Source organism: Mytilus edulis, chromosome 3 (genome assembly GCF_963676685.1).
Source record: "Mytilus edulis chromosome 3, xbMytEdul2.2, whole genome shotgun sequence".
NCBI lineage: Eukaryota > Metazoa > Mollusca > Bivalvia > Mytilida > Mytilidae > Mytilus > Mytilus edulis.
This window is the reverse complement of record NC_092346.1, coordinates 26,407,045-26,431,886: the sequence shown is the minus strand read 5'-3', so window position 1 is coordinate 26,431,886 and position 24,842 is coordinate 26,407,045. Positions and strand designations below refer to the sequence as shown.

General features: G+C 31.4%; 1 protein-coding gene across 1 annotated transcript; it reads right to left on the bottom strand.

Annotated features, from left to right (window-relative positions):
* Positions 1-10,153: 10,153 nt before the first annotated feature.
* LOC139516094 (ras-related protein Rab-13-like) lies at positions 10,154-23,222 on the bottom strand. Its single transcript, XM_071305943.1, has 7 exons — positions 22,858-23,222; positions 19,390-19,450; positions 18,995-19,055; positions 18,260-18,337; positions 17,916-18,005; positions 15,026-15,091; positions 10,154-13,820 (listed from the first exon to the last, which is right to left on the bottom strand). The coding sequence occupies exons 1-7, from the start codon at positions 22,979-22,981 to the stop codon at positions 13,662-13,664; spliced, it is 639 nt and encodes a 212-aa protein (XP_071162044.1). The 5' UTR covers positions 22,982-23,222; the 3' UTR covers positions 10,154-13,661.
* Between the last annotated feature and the right edge of the window lie 1,620 nt (positions 23,223-24,842).

The window sequence follows — 24,842 nt, the reverse complement described above, 5'->3', positions numbered from 1 at the left end:
CGGAGATGTCATTTTGGATTATGTTTAGATCCCTAGTAATAACATGGCCAGATGGGCGGTAAATATAAGGCGAGTGAGATCAGTCACATGTCAGGTTTTTTTTAAGTATTGTTCTTAATCAAGGTCTTGCAATGCTTGTTTATAGCTGAATACTTTGAATGTTATGGTGCTGGTGTATTTGTAGGATACAATAGGAACAGACTGATTTTGAAGATAAATTGGGATTTTAGATGTTACCTCTTTGTGATGTAGAACGTTGATGATGTTGATTGCATCAATTCCTCTATTGAAAAACGGAACAGGAAGAAATTTCCTGTTTTTCTCTTGTAAAGGTTCTTTTCTTACTGATTTAAATCGATAAAAAAGAGCTATATCACAAATTATACTGACAAGTCTGCATATAAGAGAAAATGTATTTATGCATTTTTTAATTTTGTCTCTCAATCATATTAGAAAACTATCTGGCAGTGAAAAAATATATGTTATAATGTAATGTAACCCTAGCGGATGATGAAGATCTGAAAGAAGGTCAAAAAGACTCCCGGATGGCGATCTAAATTTGGCAGACTTTTTTTTTTTTTTTTTTTTTTACATTAGACCGAATTGTGATGTTTTTGCTCATGACTACCTTGGTGTCGTAAGGTAGTATTAAATAAGCTCGTTACTTTAACACCACTGCACCTACATCTTTGATTTTATTATGCAACCATATGACTGGTAATTCAAACATCCAAGATGAACTTCCTCGAGATAAGTGGATTAGCGTCTATTAATGACGACAACTCCGTTATGTTTAACAAATACAAAGTTTTTTATTGTCAATTATGACGCCCAATAATTTGAGCAGTACAATAAAGTTCAATTTTAAACAAGTGATTGCATATTGATTACATTGATTATTTAACAATTAAACAAAGTCAAGTATTTTTAAACAAAATTTTTAACAGCCATTCTCGGAAATTCAATATTTCACGTTATCAGGTTCTAACTTTATAACTAAAAGTGCAATAATAGATGTAAGCAAGAAATACAATTATACCAGTTTTGCGGAAATTATAGATATGACAAACTATGATGGAGAAATGTTATTGTCAGATGACAAATTTCAAATGAGAATTCTCAAAGATAATGGAACATTTAAAATCTATCACTTACACCCACAAATGAAAACATAACCTTTTATGGTATTCATGCATATTGCAGATAATAGTGAAATCATCACTGGTTTTACTTATGATTGTAGACATATTGCTTAATTGTTAACTTGAAATTAAAACCATTCTTGTCAGTACGATTATCATTCATCCGAGACCAGACGGATTGAATGTCGTAGCAACTGTACAAAATATCTATATTCCATTTTAAAAAAGATCAAACATCAATAGATATTTTTGTGTGATAGACCATCCAAGGAATTCATAAATGCGAAGACTTGGTTGAGATTGGTAAATGGGAACAGCATGAGTGGATATACAGCTATCATATAACAGTTTTCTCCCTATGACATTGTACCTTTGATTGTATACGTTTTTAGAGAATAAAAAGTAAAATCACAAAAATACTGAACTTAGAGGAAAATCAATTATTGTACTGTATTGTCGCACCATTTTCAGGTTTATTTCTTGCGTCTTCGATTGGTTGTCATTCACGTCTTACCCAAGGAATTGCAATCCATCTGAAATTGTATTGCAGACACTGACATAACTGTGCCAATTAGTATATGTTTTGACAAACATGACAAAAGAGACAGTTATTAATTGGTTAATCAGATTATGGAAATTCTAAACTGAATCTCCTGAAATTTATAGAATATTATTATAGCAAGTAATTGTTCATGTTGCGCAAATGTAGTATGTAAATTAATTCAAACAGTGTGGTATCTTGAATTACTACAGATCCGTCTTCTCGAGTCAACACCAAATAACTTTCAAATTATAAAAATCAAATGTAAGTGTCGTTGGCTTAATGTCTAATTGACGTTTAACACAGACTAGAGTATACAATCATGGCCCAGTTAAACTCTTGTGTGCTGTCTCATCATAATGCAATAGTTTGCCTTCCTCTAGAAACATGACATTTCTAATGTTATTTTAGGAGTTTTACTTTAAAAAAAAGGGCTTTTCTGACAATCAAACCTATTGTGTCATTCTTATATCATAAAAAGAAATGGCATGAATCGGACCAAAAATGTTTTAATTTGTCTTGATATAGGACGCTGAGATACTAATAGTTGTATAAAGCTTGTTTCAGAAATGCATAAATGTCAACTCTATTTGACCTTAATTATTCTTAACCGTTAAAACATATAATGTCAGAGAACTTAAATTGCACCTATTCAAAAGATTCGCTGCGAAAACTTACAAGTGTTCTTTGAGACTTAATGATATGTTTTTTTCATGATTGGACATTACACACGTCTTCAACAATGGTAAATATATTTAAATATACACAAAATGGTCCCAATATATATCAACAAATGAAGCATTCAATGAAAAAAGTAAAATCTACGAAAACGTCATCTTTAAAAACTCAGCAAATTAAATTTTTACAAGCATCTATTCTTTAAAAAACTTGAAAGAAAGCATGGACTAATGTCAAATTGTTCTAAATATTTGAAGAAATAAAACAAAAACATCTGTTACTAGATTTGCATAGATGCAATTTGGACACTCCTCATTACAGAATCATGGGTCTTTGGAGATCAGTTCAAACCTACTTTTCTATGATTCAGTATGGATTCAAAATAAAATTGGTGGAACTATAAATTAGATCTACACATCTACAAAATAAACACAGAATGGAAACTTTTTTCTGGTCATAAATAAACGTGGGTGAAAAAACTGTCAAAAAGGTACAATTTGGTTAGTGTCACTTTGTTTGAAGTTCTCTCATATTTTTTAAGCATGAACTGTAAATGATATACATTTAGATCTGAACATCTATAAATGACCGTTGCCCCTAATATAATATATTTGCAACTTCATATCATATATAAATTAAAAGTTCTTGCTGTGGATTCGTTTATTTCAACACTCTCGTTTGCAAACATGTATTTGTTTTTAATTTTTTTTTTTATAGATGTTGAAACGGAACAACAGGTAAACAGTTACACGTACCTATCGGAAGGTGCCAAGCATTTTATTCGTGTTACTTTATGTGAACATTGAAATATAAAAAGTTATGTTAACAAACGATTTTTTCTTTACAAAAACCGTCCCGATCTGGTTTTGTAGATTTAAAATAAAAAGCTGATATTTGCAAATTTCCATAACTCAAAGACTATTTAATTAATAACAAATGCATTGTTTGTTTTTTTCCTGTAAACAACATTTATTGTTTTCTCAGTTTATCAACATATGAGAGCTTGACATCAAGGTTCCTGGCCTATTATTTTTAATGTTGTTTAATAGCACAAATAAGGTACACTTTATCCAATTAACAAAATAAAATATATCAGTAGTTATGTTGCCTTCAAATTAGACCAGTTACAACATCAGCCAAGCAATAACAAATGATAAACCCTGCTTAAGTAATGACTGTTTGTGCAACGGGAAAGATTTACAATCGAGTATTTCAATTTGCAATCTATTGCGAATATGTCAGTGATATTTTTAAACGCAGTGTAGAGGGGTGATAGGACCTTTATCGGGACTCCGGGATCGGGTGTTTTTAAGCTCGGGATTTCGGGATTGACCCTTTCGGGATCCGGGAATTCTTTTTTCGAATTTCGGGACCTCAGGATTTCATGTTTTATGTTCGGGATTTCGGGATATCGTGTTTTTAAGCCCGGGATTTCGGGATCAGGACCCCTCCTATCCCCCCTCAGTGTATATCTTGCATTTGGTCGACCAGAGAATCTAAATTCTTTTGTTTTATAACAATTACAATATCTGATTAGACTGTAAAATTAGTTAAAGACTTATATGCTTGATTTGACTTTTGTAGAGTCATTGAAGTAAAACATTAGATTTGCCATAAGGCAAACACAAATTTAAATTATAGACAATGAGAAAGAATTTATTTCACAAACTTTTTGTACATCTGAATTTTTTATCTCAGTACTTCCATCTGATGAATACTGGATAAACATAGAAGAATGGCAAGTCAATATGAAAACTGTCAATTTTGCGACGAATCAGCTGGAGTAAAATGGCTTTGCCAGTCATGTGATTTAAATCTTTGCGATGTATGTAATACAAAAATTCATACAAAAATTGAAAAATTATCTGAGCACAAAGTTATTCCTTTTCAACATGGAGGTAATATTGACGATTCGGAAAATATAAGAAAATTAGACTTGAAGGAGATTGCATGTTCTAATCATATTAGTGAGAAATGCATAACATACTGTCTAAATTGCGATCAATCGTTATGCTCGTCTTGTGTAGTAAGACCATTTCAGTATGTGGAACTAAATAAATTATATGAAGATAAATATTTTTCACTCAAAGATTTAAAAAGTAAAATTGACGAATTTTACCCATTCTTTGAAGAAAAAGCAGCCTTATTCAGAAAAATGGATGATTGTGAGGTCACAAAACACAACGAAATAAAAGAGAAAATTTCAAATAGGAAAAATGAGGCAAAAAATGCAATAACAAATGAAGCACTGAATCTTGAAGAGGTTATGGAAGGTATATGGGACCCAGAAAATAACCCAGTAGTATCAGAACACAAAAGACTTTCTCTGATAGAACAAGAATTATTTACACGAAAAAATACGATTGACGAAGTGTTAGAAAAACAGGATCCAGCTTCAGTTTTCTCAACTGTAGAAAAAATCAGCTATGATATACCAGAGAAATCAGCATTAGAAATAAAACCTGCAACACTGATTTTCATTGAGCCAACAGAGACTTCTCTGAAAGAAGTATTGGGATCCGTAATAAGAATACCCAAAGTAGTACCAATTCAGACATTTAAGGTTGATTTTCCCGAAATAAATGGAATAGTGTCGCTAAATGATGACATATGTGTTATTTACAACAGTAATTCTCGAAGATTTGTGTTTTTTACAATATCGGGCTTCAAGTTTGTCATTACAAATGATATAATAGACGTTTCAAAGCATCCATTTGCCGATTATGCAAAGATTTTCGATATAACAAACTATAATGGAGACATCTTACTTACAGATGACAAATTTCAAATTAGACAGCTTAAAAGAAATGGGCAATTTGAAAAACTGTCACCGTCAATAACGAATGATCATCTGATGTTTTATGGTATTCATGCAACTGACAATGACGAAATTATCTTGGGTTTTACTAATAACACAGGGTCGTCTGTTGGAATTATAGAACAAACTGATATGAAACTCGACATGAGTTACAAGCAAGACACTAGCATTATGAGACGCGTTGAGGGCAGTAGTAAAGCATTATTTACTCTTCCGAAAAAGATAACTAAAAACATTAATGGATATATTTGTGTGATAGACCAGCCCATGAGTTCAGACAATGGAAGAGTTGTAGTCATTGGGAAATTTGGAGAGCCTAAATGGATATACAGCGGCCATCCAGACATAAACTCCGAAAATGCATTTTCTCCGAACGATATTCTCACAACATCTTCGGGTCTTGTTCTTGTGGCTGAGAGAAAAACAAATGCAATTCATGTCCTTTCGAAGGATGGGCAATTCATCTGCAATTGTATTGCAGACACTGAAATAACTGAACCAGTTAGTATATGTTTGAATAAAAAAGGACAGTTAATGATCGGTTGCATGGATTCTGGAAAAACTAAGTTGCATATGACGAATTTCATTGAATGAGACATAAGTGATGAACAGTTCATTGTGTGCTTGTGTTATTGTCAATAAAAAATTAAACATTAAACTATAAAAATTGCAGTCATCTACTTATGCAAATTAAGTAAGTGTTTGATTAATTATAAAATTCATAGATCCAATGTAAAAGACATAATAAACGATGATAAACATTATATGTGCGTAAATATTTTTGGATTCGAGCGTCACTGATGAGTCTTTTGTAGACAAAACGTGCGTCTGGTGTTAGTGTAAAATTTTAGTCCTGGTATCTATGATGAGTTTATTTGAAACATAATCACTCGTTTTGCAATTTAAAGATCGTAAACAAAAACAAAAAAGAACCAGGCACTATTAAGTTTAACTCGTATCTGAATAATCACCAACATAAATCACTGACGAACGATCAACGCTTTTACTACCATAATTATATAATTACAAACAAAAAAACATTAAAGATCCATCTGGACCCTTTGGCTAAAATGGATGCGTGTTTTTCTTATTATTTACTTTGAGTACGGATATACCTGTGTATCTGGGAAATTTTTAAGGCAAAGCTTTGATTCATACAAAAAATGCTCTGAAACTGAAATAATCGAGATGGTTTTTTATTGACAATATATGGTAGGTTTGTATGACATGTTCTTCTGCATAAATTCATCATCCCTTTGGGAACCGATTGCATGAGCTTTTCTTGTCGACTTGTTTCTTTATTCATGAGACAGCTTAGACTTTTTACGGAAGGAAAACATTAAAAGAACCTAGCATTATCCTTCAATTTCAAGTTCCGATCCATAGATGACGTCATCTCACTTAAGTATTCAAAAACTTTGTTGAATATGCTGAATTCGTCTGTTTCATCGGACTGTATGGTCTTTGCTCATTGTTGAAGGCCCTATATTGACCTATAGTTGTTAATATATGTGTCGTTTGGTATCTTTGATATATCGAGATCATATCAAGATACGATGTATGTCATCTCCTTCTGGTAGCATTTTCAAGTTCACTTGGATATTTGAGATGTAATCACCATTTCAAATGGGCAGAAGAATATGTAAGCGAGGAAGCTGGACAGGATTATTAATACTGCAGCAAATAAAAGATATCCATGTTCATCTACAGCACAGACATTGTATGCATCGGACATAAACTCATTTATTCTAAAACCAGTTGTTGGCATGATACGGGTTATGTTCTTCTCATATATTTTATGATGATATGATACTGAACCCCTTACGAGAGGGATTAGACACAATTTTCCAATGATGAAGACATATCCTTCCTTGTTGTGACATATTTTATGGCGATACCATGGCTGAATCAGGCATTCACAAGGAAGAAATTTCTTAATCTTTAAACGCTGAAAATTTCCAATTTATATAAACAAGCAGATATCATTTATAAGATAATTTATTTATAAAATGATACTCATGTAGCAAACAAAAGCTATTCTGTTCAAAACACACAGAAATAATGATAATAAATATTGAAAAAATGTAAAAAATACAAAGTGACTAAAAACAAATTCATACAAATTTCATTTCAAAATAAATGAATTCATTTAAAATATCATGATTCAAAATTGACTGATTTTGAAATAAATGCTACATCAAACACCCTGTTAAATAAATTTTACTCCCTTCCACCATTAAATGCAATAGCAATACAAAAATTAGTACCATGAACAATAAACTACTGCCATTAAAATACTTTGAGGGATTAAATTATTCAAAGCAAAATTTTCAACACTTTGGTGATTTTTTTTATAGATTTTACTTACAGTGACTTGACTGTTAGTGTTGCTCTCCACCTTTTGCGACTAAATCAAAATTCTGACTAAATTGCAATTTGTTTTATAAAACCAAACTGTTCAACTGGTCAGAATTTTCGACAAACTGCTGTAGAAATTCACAGTCAAATTTCCTGAACCGTTTTGTTTAATAAAACAAATTGCAATTTGGTCAGAACTTTGAATGAGTTGCAATAGGTGGATATTAACACTAACAGTCAAGTCACAGTAATGTTTTGATGATATATGTAGTAGAATGGAAACCAGGAATGTGTCAAAGAGCAGAAACGGCCAAGGGCCACCAATGGGTCTCAAATGCAACATACTTTTGAATTGGAGTTATCAAATTCCAAAATGGAAATTCCTTTTACAAAACAAAATTTTGCAATTAATGAAAAATGGCCAAAGGCTTTCGAAACAAATTAGCAGATTTCCTCCTAAATATTTTAAATACAAATAATTTAAATAAACAAATTATTAATAATAAAAACTTATTATTTAAATTTGCAGTACTTGATTGATTAAGGAAAAACTGACACTGTTAATAAAATATTTCTGACATAAATGAAAAGATGCTTTTTGTAATAGTAAGAAATAAATATAAAACTGATTTTCTATAAATTGATTATAATAATACAACAAAATATTAAAATATTAAAAGGCAGTCATGTTGTTCTTATAAAGTGTATTATATTGGTCCCACTGACTAGATAACCAGAGAAAATGCTGATTCTCTATAAATTTGATTTTAAAAATGAAAGTCTTTGACTAAAATTATTATAAAACAAATAATAACTGTAAAAAGGCAAATATGACATATTCTTGGAATATTTCAATAAAAACTTAACAATAATCTGACAATTGTTATCATTAAATTAGAAACTTGCGTAAAGTTTAATATAACAAAAAAAACATAAATGGCAAATACACAAGGCAAGCAGCTAGCCATCACTACAGAACCATGAATTAACTCTCTATAAATTTTTTTGATACTTTTTTCAATAGTGTTTATTACATTCTTATCCTCTTCTTACCCAGTGGGAATCAGGCCACATAAAAGAGGGTATTATGATTCCATTTGTTTTGGTCTCTGATACTGTGTGTATGTTGTACAAAATTGATTATATGGTGCATGACAAATTGGTTCTTACATCATATTTACCACAAATACAAATAACTGAGATTCATAATACAGGACTGAAAAAACATGTAGAAATTTCAATTCAACTTTAAGTTGCCATATAAACAGGAGGTTTGGCTAGCCATAAACAGGTTCAACCCATTTTTTTCTTAAAATGTCCTGTACCAAGTCCAAAATATGACTGTTGTTATCAAATACCGGTAGTCTGTTTCTATGTATGTTGGCGTTTATTTATGTTGCAGTTCAGTGTTTTCTTCTTATAGTTGATGTGTTTCCCTCAGCTTTGGTTTGTGACCCAGATTTGTTTTCGCATATTGATTTATGACTATAGAACAGCAGAATACAACTGTTAAAATTGAGAATGGAAATGGGGAATGTGTCAAAGAGACAACTACCTGACCATAGAACAGACAACAGCAGAAGGTCACCAACAGGTCTTCAATGCAGCGAGAAATTCCCGAACCCCAGAGGCATCCTTCAGCTGGTTCCTAAACAAATATATATACTAGTTCAGTGATAATGAACAGCATACTAAACTCCAAGTTGTAACAAGAAACTTAAATTAAAAATAATTCAAGACTAACAAAGACAAGAGGCTCCTGACTTGGGACAGGCACAAAAATGCACCGGGGTTAAACATGTCTTTGTTGCATTTTAGTATAGTTGTAATTTTGAGATACAATCCATGGTTCTGCAACAATCATGTATACATGTAATAGGCACTTTATAATGTATAAAATAAATATGTATGTATATTTTACAATATGAATGTATTTTTAACAATATGATTACATGAATAACTAATAAATATAATATAAAATATAAACAAGAAAAATATTTGCAAATATATATATCACAATTGTGCGCAATAGTGTTTACATTTAACTAGCATATGTATAATATATAAGGCATATTAACAATATCACTCATCATCAAATAATGGGCAACATCAAACAGGTTTCATGTACATGTGTCAGGAGAGTTCTCTAAAGATATTTCCATGGATACTTAAAGTAAGTAAGAACATTTTCCATAACACATGGTTATAACTTCAAATAATTTTTTGGAAAGTAAATTCCACTATAAATTACTCATCAGCTTTCTTGGAATACTTCTTTTACTCCATTTAATGTAAATCTTCATACTTCTTTTAGTTTTCATTCGCTAAAAACTTACCCAAGTGACACTAACCAAAATATTGTGTTTTATAGTAATACTCTTCTTTAAATCTTAAATTCTTCATTCCAATATATTATTTTCTAAAGTGAATGAAATATAAACCTTAAAGATTATCATATCATTTCTCAAATTTCATCACAACTTGGAATGTGGTTGAAACAAAAACCTGGTGTTGTTAACTATGTGTTAAGTTTTTTTCTAGGATATTTTATATATACCAAAGGTGGTAAGTATTGACAGAATTTCCATTTTAATTCCATCATTTATAACAAAAAGCTTAAATATGCAATTTATATTGATCCATAAAAAACATATAGTATACCATGTGAAAGCAGTTTGAACATGAAGCAACTACCTGTAAAGGCAATTTAAGAATTTTACTGCAATTCAAATGTAAAAATTAGTATTTAGACACCTTCCCTAGGTAAAGATTCCAAGTGCATATCCCAAGCCCTTGTAGGTTTTATATTTAGGATGTAAATATTACACAATTGCTAAAACTTGGTTTTTGCTTTAAATATTAAAAAAAATCTGATATTGCTGTTCTCATAAAGTCAAAAGGAAAACAAATCTTTTAAATGTTTCATTTTTAGCATTTTGAAAACACAAATTGTCTCTTCACATCTTCTTTGTGCAAGGAAAACAAATAGAAAACATTATCTGTAATAACTACTAATAACATGTTTTCACTACCTTAATGGAACAGAACATAAAATAGGAAAACTTTTCAAGATAATGGAGAAACAAAGATTTTAAAAACTCAAAATCCAATTATTCTGAAACCTAGGAATATTTCGGTTTTTGCAGATGCACAAAAGAATACTTATTTCAGATACAATACCAATTATTAGATTGGATAACTAACTCTCATATACCCCTTATAAGCCTTAATCCTGTATGGACAGATTTTAACTTTTGTGGTATTTATCTGAAAATTATATATGGTTGACATTAAATTGTAACTAGTTGTACATAAAATTAATATAAAGAGATAATCTTTCATGAGCTGACAAAACAAATTTACGAAATATGTGAAAATGAGTCAATGTGAATAAAAACCCAGACTGTTTGTTAAAAAAAACACAACAAACACACAAAATACCCCAAAAAAGATAAACAATACAGCTTAAACAGTCATGGATGTTTCTAATACTGAAATTATTGATTATAGATACATGTGGGTAAGAATAATAGCATCCAAGCATTTAATATTATCAAGATAAAACACTTTTTTTCAAAAGAAAAATGATCATATAATATGCATCCAATTCATTTTGACATCAAAAAATGAAGTTTATCAAAAAATGAAATGCTGTTAACGGTACATTCTCTAAACTCCTAAAACAGTCAAAAGAGCAAAGTATAGTACACAAAATACAATAATAACCTGTACTTTTCTTTTGATCAAACAATCAGTTAACAAAATAAAAATTAGCTGATGACTAATTAAGTATCTCTTTCAATTATGTTTGTTGTTATTATCATAATAGAAGTTATCTAAAAAGCTTTGAATTTAATTTATTGTGCAATGAAAAGCATAAAATAAAACCTACATTTTTTAACACAATTTTCTAGTCCCTGTATCCTTATAACATTGGCCATATCATGGTAATTGCCATTTACAAACAGCAGGGGCGGATGCAGGAATTTTCGAAAGGGGGGGTGCTAACCCAGGGCAAAGGGGGGGTGCAAAACATATGTCCCGATACAAATGCATTGATCGGCAAAAATAAAGGGGGGTGCGCACCCCCGGAACCCCCCCCCCCCCTGGATCCGCCACTGCAAACAGTTATCTTTAGAGTATCAAAATAAAACATATTCTCTAGCAACGCTGTCATTTTGGTAATTGAAAACAAGTCTCAGAAGTTGGACCTTTCAGACTCCATAAATATTTAACAGACAGTCTGCTAAAACTTGTATGTACATTATTGTAATCAATTCATTACCATATGATTTTGATTTGAATGGAGATCTATACAGTTTATTTATTTTTCTCATTTTATATATAATTATTTTATACATATGTTAATACATATAATCTAGTTTTTCGCTATAGGAACGCAATTTTTTATTTCTAGATAAACTTACAAATCAATTATTTGTATTTTCATTCAATATCAAGAAAAAAAAATTGCAGAATAATTTCATAATTGCAATTCCAACATAAAAATTAAAGTGCTTGTGAGCACTGAACGGTAAAGATTGCTTCAATTTATCAGTGGGAAGTAAAATAAATCATTACATTGGTTGTAGTTGATTAAACAGCAATTCTAGACAAAGGAAGATAACTCCAACTTTTAAAGATGATTTTAACAATGACATCATCCTTGCAAAAGTAATGTAATATTCTCCACAAATGTAACATCATTTTGTGCCTTGAATATCTGAGTTTATATTACATCGATAAATTTCTGAATGGTCATGGATAGGATGTATAGAATGTTATGATCAATGCACTATATTTTGTGTATCAAAAAAGGAAGTGATAAGCCTTGGAACATTTAGATATCAAGTCAGTCCCATAAGGTTTTGATTGCATTTCATGCAATCTTTACCTAAACCAGATGCTCCGCAGGGTGCAGCTTTATACGACTGCAGAGGTCGAACCCTGAACAGTTGGGGCAAGTATGAACACAACATTTAAGCTTGATACAGCTGATGAATTTGGATTGTGATAAAATAGTTGACACAACATAGGTTTCTGACACAGAATGAATGTGGTCTTAGAACTTAAACTTAAAAACTTAAAAATTTTAAATTGGACATTTACCTATTATGGTCCAATATCCAAAATCTAAATACATGGTTAGATTCAGCATATCATAGAACCCAAAGAATTCAATTTTTGATGAAATCAAATCCTGTTTAATTTTTGACCCTTTAGACCTCAATGTGGACCAATTTGATAACTAATACTTTATACTAAAGTTATTGTGCGAAAACCAATAAAAATGCTTATTTGGGCCTTTTTTTACCCCAAATTCCTAAACTGTTGGGACCAAAACTTACAAAATCAATCCCAACCTTCCTTTCATGGTCATGAACCTTGTGTTTAAATTTCATAGATTTCTATTTACTTATACTAAAGTAATAGTGCGAAAACAAAATGTCTTCTGACAATGACAACGACGACGACACCAACGTCATACCAATATACGACCAAAAAATTCTCAATTTTTGCGGTCGTATAAAAATTTGGTCCTAGCATAGCATAAAAGTTTTTGAACATTTTTACCATTACTCAAATGAATTAAACTAAAACTTCTTGTTTAACCCAACTGAAACAGTTAAAGCTCTATCCCTGACCAAACTTGGTTTGTGTTTTATGAGTGTTTTTTCACTTGAGTATTTTATAAAAATCTTTTAAAAAAAAGGTATTTTTGCAAAAAAAAAAGCATTCTGAATTCTTTGTTCCGTATGGATCAGATAAAAAGAAGTGCTTGATAGACAAAAAGGAAACGATAAAAAAAATGCACTGACAAGTCACATTAACATGAAGTAACACACATATTTGGTTTTAAGAGATTGATTGTTAGTAGCAGAATCAATTTGAGGATTTCAATAAATTTATATAATCTATGACTTTTTCAGTTTGATTATAAATTCATTCAAAAAACTGAACAGTATAAAAAACAAAACAAAACACAGCATCCATTAAAAAACAAGTAAATGGAATGACTTAGCAACATTTTTTGTAATGATTTTGCTTCAAACAGACTTTAAGTAAGCAGTGTTACATCAATATCTTCTGTCAGACACATTCTGCATTGAACCATTATTATTTTTCAGCAGCATCTCTTACGTCCACCATCAGATAGGAGCTGTGATGAATCAGAATGACTATCAAAGTGAGAAGAATCTTCATCCAAACTTATACTGGATCTTGACTCAGCTGCCTGCTGTTCTTGTGACTCTATGATGTCTGTACACATATCTAGAAATGCCTGTTAAACAATATATCTTTTTTTTTTAAATATTCATCAATATTCTGCAACCTAACAACACAGCAAACTCACAAATACAAATTACAGGTCATCATGCAGTCATGCATAATAGAACCAGTGCTCTGCTGGTGAAGCTTTATACGAGCACAGAGGTTGAACCCTGATCAGTTGGGCCAAGTATGGACACAACATTTTGATACAGCTCTGAATTTGGATTGTAATCAAATTCTTGACAAAATATGAGTTTCTGACACAAAACAAATATCAAGATCTTACAAATCTATTATGCAATATTGTGCAATTAAAGATTTCTTCTTCAAACTTTAAAAAAACTGTTGTGAAAACTACTTTATAGAGATCCATTCACTAAATCTAAAGTAATTGTCCGGAAACTAAATGCTTCTTCGGATGATGATGACTCAGACGAAGACATGATACCATTATATGACACAAAAAAAATTTTTGCAGTTGTATAAAAATACATCTTAAATATGCTTATCTCTAAGGGTGATACAGCAGTTGGGAATAAAGTTAATAATGAACTTCTAAAGATTGTCATAAACACCAAAAACTACAAAAAGACAACCATTAAGATTTGACTTGGGACACACATATTTGAAATGTGTCATTATAATTGATGGAATCTCAATTGACCGCAATTTTATCTTTTACTGGCTATTTGGAAATAAAATTAACTTTTTTCAGTTCTATAAAATTTAATCTCTAATCTTATTCTGAAAACTAAAGTTTGTAAACCCAGATTTCAAAGTATGTAGGACCCAGACATTGAATATTTTACTTTATGTTGCAATTCCAATTGACCTGAAAAATAATCAATTCATTTACATAACTTGAACATCTATGGAAAGTAAGATTTTTAAATGACACATAATTTGGTAATAAAGGTCTTAGTGATGAAAGGGTTTGGCTTGTGGTAATATTTTTCTCTTTTATTTTTATTCAAATGTATTGCATTTGACAGACAAATATTGTTTGTTTTTTTTAAATTGTAAATTGTAAATTTTTGTAAATTTTTGTAAATTGGACTGAGTAAGTAAATTGGTTTTGCTTACTGTTAAAGGCTGTCAGTAACCTACACTGTATAGCTGTTAGTTTCTGTGTCATTTGGTCTCTTGTGGAGAGATGTCACATTGGCAATCATACCACATCTTCTTGTTTTTGTTTTATCTGTATTACTTTCTTACCTTCTCTAGATTGCTGCTACTTTTAGCACTTGTTTCACTAAACATTATCCCATGTTCTTTGGCAAACTTAAAAAAAAAAGAATAAAAGCTATATTTTCTGTAATTATAATTCATTTCACACTTATAAATATAACAACAACATTGAAAATAATTTTATTGTACTTATATTGCTTATATTGCCCATTTCTACTGCCTAGTTCTCTTCTATCACAACTTCATGGTGTTAGAGCAGAATGTATCACCAACATCATGATGTTAGAGAATGTGATAGCAGTATTTTATATCATTAAAGATAGTTAAAACATATCTAAGGGAGACAAAAAATATCAAAACTATAAACTGATTATTGGGTTTTCTTAGGCTAGATATTGTAAACTATTACCATCTTGACATAATGTGAAGATTTTCATCTTACTTGTTGCACTTCTCAATACCAAGATTTACTCGTGGCTGATATTGAACAATTTAAAGTGTAGAAAAGCAGATGATATTGACTTATAAAAGAGAATTTCTAGAATTTTTTAAAACACAACGGGTAAATCAAAATGCACTTTTAAAAAGTTTGCAATACATAACTGGTTTACTGGGGTCATATACATTTTTCTCTTACATCCTGGTCTTGTTAATGACCTTTTGGTTAAAAATGAAAAGATTGCTTAGTGCTTGGTAATGTTAAATGAACGTGCAGCAGGAATATCAAAAGACATAATTTTGTAGAGATTAACTCTGTTTTTGTTAGATGTATTTCTATTTGTACCTATCTGATGAGTTAAACCTTTTTAAATTGTATTTTGTCAAGGCTTCAACTTTAGTCGAAAAAGGGAGACATAGCGATCCTACATTCCGCCATCGGTGTTGTCGTCGTTGTCAGCGTCCACAAATATTCACTCTGTGTTAAAGTTTTTGAAATTTTAATAACTTTCTTAAACTATCCTGGATTTCTACCAAACTTGGACAGAAGCTTGTTTATGATCATAAGATAGTATCTAGAAGTAAATTTTATAAAATTTTAATAACTTTCTTTTAAAACTATACTGGATTTGTACCAAACTTGGACAGAAGCTTGTTTATGATCAAAAGCTAGTATCTAGAAGGAAATTGTGTTAAAATTTTGTACCTGTTTTTCCATATTTTACTTATTTTACTTATAAGCGGACTTAGTTTTTCTTCCAGTTAACATTACATACAGTCTGCAGTTTAAGTTTTTACTACATTTATTAGATTCATAAATGGTCCTGGATTTTTACCAAACTTGGACAGATTAGCTTCTTGCATATAAAAAGATAGTATAGAGCGAAAAAAATTTACTAATTTTTTTCCTCATTTTTGTTTAACCCCCCCCCCCCCCACACACACACACACACACATTATGTATGAATGTGCCTGTCCCAAGTCAGGAGCCTGTAATTCAGTGGTTGTCATTTGTTGATATGTTACATATTTGTTTTTTGTTAGTTAGTTTTCTCGTTTGAATTGTTTTACATTTGTCATATCGAAGCCTTTTATAGCTGACTATGTGGTATGGGCTTTGCTCATTGATGAAGGCCATATGGTGACCTATAGATGTTTTAAATTTCTGTGTCATTTGGTCCCTTGTGGAGAGTTGTCTCATTGGCAATCATGCCAAATCTTCTTTTTTTAATTACCTGACTAGCTTCTTTGGTTGTGACTTGTCTTCTGTCCTCTCTATCACATTTATATAGAGAGTAACTTACCTGACTAGCTTCTTTGGTTGTGACTTGTCTTCTGTTCCTCTCTATCACATTTATATAGAGGGTAACTTACCTGACTAGCTTCTTTGGTTGTGACTTGTCTTCTGTCCTCTCTATCACATTTATATAGAGGGTAACTTACCTGACTAGCTTCTTTGGTTGTGACTTGTCTTCTGTCCTCTCTATCACATTAATATAGAGAGTAACTTACCTGACTAGATTCTTTGGTTGTGACTTGTCTTCTGTCCTCTCTATCACATTAATATAGAGAGTAACTTACCGGACTAGCTTCTTTGGTTGTGACTTGTCTTCTGTCCTCTCTATCACATTTATATAGAGCGTAACTTACCTGACTAGCTTCTTTGGTTGTGACTTGTCTTCTGTCCTCTCTATCACATTAATATAGAGAGTAACTTACCTGACTAGCTTCTTTGGTTGTGACTTGTCTTCTGTCCTCTCTATCACATTAATATAGAGAGTAACTTACCTGGCTAGCTTCTTTGGTTGTGACTTGTCTTTTGTCCTCTCTATCACATTTATATAGAGAGTAACTTACCTGACTAGCTTCTTTGGTTGTGACTTGTCTCCTGTCCTCTCTATCACATTTATATAGAGAGTAACTTACCTGACTAGCTTCTTTGGTTGTGACTTGTCTTCTGTCCTCTCTATCACATTAATATAGAGAGTAACTTACCTGACTAGCTTCTTTGGTTGTGACTTGTCTTCTGTCCTCTCTATCACATTAATATAGAGAGTAACTTACCGGACTAGCTTCTTTGGTTGTGACTTGTCTTCTGTCCTCTCTATCACATTATATAGAGAGTAACTTACCTGACTAGCTTCTTTGGTTGTGACTTGTCTTCTGTTCCTCTCTATCACATTTATATAGAGGGTAACTTACCTGACTAGATTCTTTGGTTGTGACTTGTCTTTTGTCCTCTCTATCACATTTATATAGAGAGTAACTTACCTGACTAGCTTCTTTGGTTGTGACTTGTCTTCTGTTCCTCTCTATCACATTTATATAGAGGGTAACTTACCTGACTAGCTTCTTTGGTTGTGACTTGTCTTCTGTCCTCTCTATCACATTAATATAGAGAGTAACTTACCTGGCTAGCTTCTTTGGTTGTGACTTGTCTTTTGTCCTCTCTATCACATTTATATAGAGAGTAACTTACCTGACTAGCTTCTTTGGTTGTGACTTGTCTTATGTCCTCTCTATCACATTTGTTTCCTAGTAACATTACACTAACATCTTCTTTACAAAACTGTGGAAAAAAGCTTACTTTAACAAAAAGGACATAATATTAAGAATAAAACCTTTTTAAAGATTTATAATTTATGAAAAACCTAAACTTCAAACATAAATATAATGTAACTGTAACTGTTATAATTTTCTTGAATACAAAATCTGAAAAAAAACTTTGTACTTGGCTTTTTTTACTATTTTCATTTATTTCATATTTGGTCCATATAAAAAAGTGAGCAACAAGAAACATGCATTTATCTTATGTACAAATACCTGTTCTACATGGGCTAACCACTTTGGTATAGCTTCAAATGAAGATCTACTAGACATGTCGTACACAAGTAAAACACCCTGAAATCAATGAAAATATCCAATGAAACAACTAGTACTGCAGATCAACTCACTTAATATTTCATACATGTAAAAAGTGGTCAATTCCTAATCTCTTGTTTCCAATAAGCATATCTCGATTAAGTCACAAGAGTTAAGGCAATGGTTCCAATAGTCAAAACTCCTACAAAGTAAAAAGCTTTAGAGGACATTCTTGATCATCATTTGTGTGTTTGTTGTGCATAAGTTATGTCATTACAGAGAGCCAAAGAACAAGTACTAGTATCTTAATTGAGATTATTTCTATATTGCAGCCAAGATAAGTGTGATCACTTAAAAATGTTTTCTTTGTAGAAAGAATTTAACAATGTACATAGAAAAACAGAGATACAAGATCAGTTCAAATGAAACTGTAGGTGAGGTCAAAAAGTCAATGTACCAGCTAAGCAAGAGTTTTTTCTGTAATGAAAATTATATGAATCTAGAAAATTGTTGCGCATGTGCATGATTACAAAATACAAATGTATAGACAGTGAAGAATGACATATTATTAAAAATATTACCAAAAAGAAAATATACATTTTAAAAATTAATAAGAATTGAGAAATCTGTGTCCTGCATGACATGTACATATGTTTTTTAACGCATCTTTAATCAAGCTTTCTATGTAAGAATTACCTGTGCACGACGGTAGAACTGTTTTGTAATGGATTCAAATCTTTCTTGTCCAGCAGTATCCCTGTAAAAAACATAGGTCAATGTATTGTCATAGTCATGTTGCTCATAATGATAAATTGATGGTAGATTTTTTTTGGTATTTTTTTATATGTAATATTGTGTTATATGAATTGAGGTTTAAAACGGCATAACTTATTTGATGAAAGAAGAAAGACAACTCCAATTTTGCTAATAGTATAAGTTATAAATATATTCAGTTTAAAAGTAAAAAGTGTATACTGTAATGTGGATTATGTGTTTTCTTTACTATTGAAATAGAATTTTGTCTCCTTTACATCAATCTCAGATTGCTTCTTTTTCAGTTTAAAGTATAAGTACTAGCCTAAGCTACTTACCAGATTTGAACTTTTACTACTCTATCATTAATCTGTAATGTTTTCATCTTGAAGTCAATACCTTTAAAAGTAAAAAATAAAGAATCACACAGATTAAAAGAGTTCTTTGAAATATATTTTTATATCACAAAAATTGGTGTCTTCCAATTCCCTTACTCTTGTGTACATGTACATTTAAGATAAATAAACTCATTGTACTAAAAGTCACTCCAGGTTACAAGTACATTCCATCAAAATTTGCTTACATGTATTAAATTGCATAAATTTTCATTGCTTATGGAAACAATTTTCAGAAACTGTCATTTGGTCACTGGTGTAGAGTTGGTTCATTGACAATCATACCACATTTTCATATTCTTTATAGGTATAAGCACATGGTACAATCTTGGTACAGTGTTAGCAGTTGATCAACATTTAGCAGAAAACTTCAGCCAAACACTATCTACATACATGTAGGGTTTGATTCTCACTGTTCATTCGAAAAAAAATAGCAAAGTATACTTTACATGTACATGTTTTTGATCTAGTTTGTCAGTTTCTCACTGAGGAACAATTAGTTTAACGTCTGGTAACAAGTTTTTTTCACAAATGAATCTGACTGCCATGAATTAATCTTCATGTCGGTAGCTTAAATATTTCTGTTTCATTGAAGTATACCCCTTTTATTAATAGACATTATTTTTTTGTCTCTAGTGCTGTGTATGTATAATGTCCCCATGCTTGCCGTGTACATGTATGTTTCTATATTTTGTAATGTTTTGGCATTTGAAACCTCCCACTGTGCTTCAAATGCTCCTCTTTGTTAGGGAGCTACCATTTGATTTTTATGGGGGGGCTAGGATGAAAAATTTTGTCCTGCATTTTTTTTTTAGCTGTAATCTCTGTCCTGCCTTTTTTTTTTAGTTTATCCTGACTTTTTTAACCTAAATTGTCGTCCTGACTTTTTTTTTTGCAAGTGTCACATCCTGCCTTTTTTTTTACTCAAAACTCCTGTCCTGCCTATTTTTTTCAAATTTCATCCTAGACCCCCATAAAAATCAAATGGTAGCTCCCTTACTATCACATCGACACACAAACCCCAAATCTTCTATAATTTATATAGTAAGCCTTTTAGGCTTTACTCTGTCTCACTGGTCTACTTGAAATCTGACCTTGACAAAGGTGCAATATTAAATTTGAAGGTCAATGTTTAATATGTTTAATGAATCCGTCTCTTCAATATCATAAACTACATATTCAAATACACAGAAATCTAGCAGAAAAACTTTACCTGGTTTTAAAACAATTAGAAACAAGAATGTGTCCATAGTACACGGATGCCCCACTCGCACTATAATTTTATATGTTCAGTGGACCGTGAAATTGGGGTCAAAACTTTAATTTGGAATTAAAATTAGAAAGATCATATGATATGGAACATGTGTACTAAGTTTCAAGTAGTTGTGACTTTAACTTCATCAAAAACTACCTTGACCAAAAACTTTAACCTGAACTTTGCACTTTCATTTTCTATGTTCAGTTGACCATGAAATTGGGGTCAAAACTATAATTTGGCATTAAAATTAGAAAGATCATATCATGGGGAACATGTGTACTAAGTTTCAAGTGGATTGGACTTCAACTTCATCAAAAACTACCTTGACCAAAAACTTTAACCTGAAGTCGGACGATTGAACGAACGGAAGGAGGCACAGACCAGAAAACATAATGCCCCTCTACTATCGTAGGTGGGGCATAAAAATGAAATAATTTACCCAAAAAAAATAATAAATCATGCAAATGTACATCAAAAATTGAACCAGACAAGAAATAAATATGTATTTCCAATACATTATAACAACATTATCTCAAACAGGTCATAACTGGTATCTATATTACCTCAGGGTAAATATCAAATGTTCTACAACTGACCAGATACAAGATAGTGTCTAAAATACATGTATACTAATCATGATCTAACACATTTCTTTACATGAATTAGCAATGAAATTGCATTATAAAGGAGATGACACTTATATGGGTTGGATAAGATCCTGTAAATTTGTACAAATTTTTTTTTATATAAAAGACAATTTAAAGTTTAAAAAATGTTAGCTGTATCAAAGTGTTTATCTCATCATATGTATTACACACAAAACATTGAAAACATGCACATCATAAAAATGGTAAACTGTTGTTTTGGGTATTTATTTTTTTCATTCTAAAAGAAGATACAGTATGTACACATTCCCCATTTCCATTCTCAATTTTATGTACACAATGATGTAACATGTATGATTATTTTTAAAAAATATGCTTGACTTATGACTTTATTAATTTTCTAAATTTGTGCAATTATTCATATAATTAAAAAATGGGGGAGGGCAATTTTGCAGTTGGAATTACATGCAACTGATTTGTTTGGAATGTACATGTACCCTGTAACTGGCATAGGAGAATATTTTTTTCCACTATAGATAATTATGTAACATTTTCACTAATTACACAAGAATTGTTTACATATTTCTTCAAACGTTGAATGCAATATTACCATATACAGTTTTATTAAGGTGGGAATCGGCTAGCCCAAGTTATGTTTAAATGTAACTTTTGTTATAGATAATGTTACAGACACTAATCATGCAAATGCATGCTAGTTCCATGTATGATACACTATAGTGAATTTCAATCACAATTTTCAAGTTTAAGGCATATTTGATGCAAACTGTCAAGAGGGGGTCTCATTGTTGTTGCTGTTGTTGTTGGGGGGGGGGGGGGGGGGGGGGGGGGTGTTCTGATCCAGATCCAGCTTATTGTTTTGTCAGATTCATGTATTCCTCTTACAATATGTACGTAAGCAATTCTTATTTTTTTCTAATTTCCCATGTCCCGCTAGAATTCATTTCCCATTTTCACAGCACAATAATTTAAACTTTCACGTGTCACACATACAAAAAATCGGCAATCCCGTTTCACGCTTAGACCCCAATGAGACCCACTCATGACTGTTGTCTAGAAATTTTCATAAGTGGGAGCCCACTGGCTGCCTAAGAGGGGACACACTCTGGTCACCCTTCAGTGATTCCCTATGTAACCAAACAAATTTTTTTAGTCTTTAGTCATTAGAAGTGTCAACTTGACACTATAATCTCTATCTGTAATTTCGATCACTCTGGTAATTTTATGTCTCTATTGTATTAAACTCATTAGTACATTTGTATTTATGATGTGGCACTGCAGAGAAACTAAATAAATAATTAAATAATTAATTCAAAAAAAAAAAAAAAAAAAAAAAAAATTAACCCTTATAAAACCTTAACTATCTATTTTGTGAACCTTCCAGTATCTTTAATAAAAACCCCTAACAAATCTTGAATATCTTCTATGTGATGTTTGTAATTATCAAAATTCTCAAAAGGCGGAACCGGGTCATACATTTATTATGTATAACATGTACATGTACTGCAAAATGCAGTGTGTAAAACTTACCAATTGTTGATATATGAGCACTGATGAAATCTTGGTTAATGTATTTACATAGTAAACAAGTTTTTCCAACCCCAGTTTCCCCGACAAGCAATAATCTCAATAACAAGTCATATCTTTTTGACATAGTTTTGCTTGTCGGTGTTGATTGTCTACCAACTTTGACCTTTTAGTTCCGTATCAAACATGTATGCACTTTTCTAACTCTTGTAGCCTTGGTCCATAAAACTGCTGATTAGTGATTTTGAATTGGGATGGCCTTAATGATCAAAAGATACGATACTGAATCACTGATGCATTGACATTTCAACGTGCTGATGTCACTTTCACTTTGACGGGAAGTAAACAAAGAAAAGATAACTCGATTTAGAAACAAGGGGCCTATTGTCTGATGTAGCAGGCTATGCAAATCATAAATACATTGAATATTTTCTTATGTCAATATAGTTTCAGTCTTCTATATATATTTTTTTATTTATTTTAAGAATAATTGAAGTAATTTCTTGCAGATTAAATGATAATTATTTTAAAATAATGATTTTTAAACTCTTCCAGAAAACTATTTTTATAGTTCCTTTTCCCCCGGCAGTTTCATGAAATAAAATAAAATAAAAAGATATCCCCCTCTCCTTTGATATAGTCCGAATGGTTTTTTTTCGCTTGAAATATACAAATTCAATTTTTAATAGGCGATTTCACTAATCCATTATTGAATCCTGCCTCAACTACAGCAAAAAGTAACTTGAGGCGGCCCCCCTTTTTCAAGTAAAGGTCAAATGGTTGTTCCCTCGCGTGGCGGTATTCAAATTTCTCCTTTTTGTAGTTTTTTCTATTTTTACCTACCGTACGTATATTTGTAATCCAATGAAAAGTTTCTATTCAATGTCTATGCTGTCGAAGAAAAGTGAGACGAAAGATACCAGAGAGAGAGAATCAAACTCATACATAGAAAATAAACTGACAACGGACAACGCCATGGCTAAAAAAAAAAGCCAAACAGACAAATAATAGTACAGAAGACACAACATAGAAAACTAAAGACTAAGCAACACGAATCCCACAAAAACTTGGGGTGATATCAGGTGCTCCGGAAGGGTAAGTCAGATCCTGCTCCACACGTGGCGGCCGTCGTGTTGCTTTTTATGTTATTACGAATCCGGTAAATAGTCTAATTGTAGGTTTATCCTTATCAACTGTATAATACCATCAATTCAATTTTGATTCCATATTGAATCAAAGAAAAAATGTTTCGAGCCGACCTGAAAACGACACACGATTATGCAATGAGGACATTGCATCCATGCTTAAACATCCGCAAAATCAAATAACTTATGTTCTCGGTTTTATTTCTCTAAATAATTAGAACAATTGGTACACTATTCATATTCTAAGAAATGAATGCCTATTACATATTTTAATTGCTTATTTTTAAAAGTTGACCGTCTTTGTGGACGTCGCATGGTTTTCTAAATTCAATTTTAATTTAAATGACTTTGCAGTGGATCTTGCTGGCAATGTAGTAAGCTTTCTTGGTTTTGGATTTAATTTTTTGAAATTGTCTTATGTTAAAAGAGAAGAAAACTTTACTAAAATGACAATATTCTCCAATTTCTGTATTACAACTGACCTTGTAGTTTAATTCATTGGAATTTGGAATATCAAAACTTAAACGCACAGCGGACACAAAGTGATTGCAATAGCTCAGTATTTTTTTATGAACCCTAGATGACCTTATAAGGTTCTCCTGTTCTAAACAGTACTGACAATAATCTCTATGAGATAACGTATGATTCACGTATTCCATTTAAGGCATACTGATATATAATAAGATGAAACATTTGGCGACATTATTTCTTTGATATTTATATTAGACAAACACCGACTTCATTGTATCGTGTTCACTCTTTCTCTCACTTCGTTAATCTTTCGTCGTTCTTTTTTTTCATTAAGAGAACATATTTTCTGATAAAAAGGTGTTTTTAAAATCA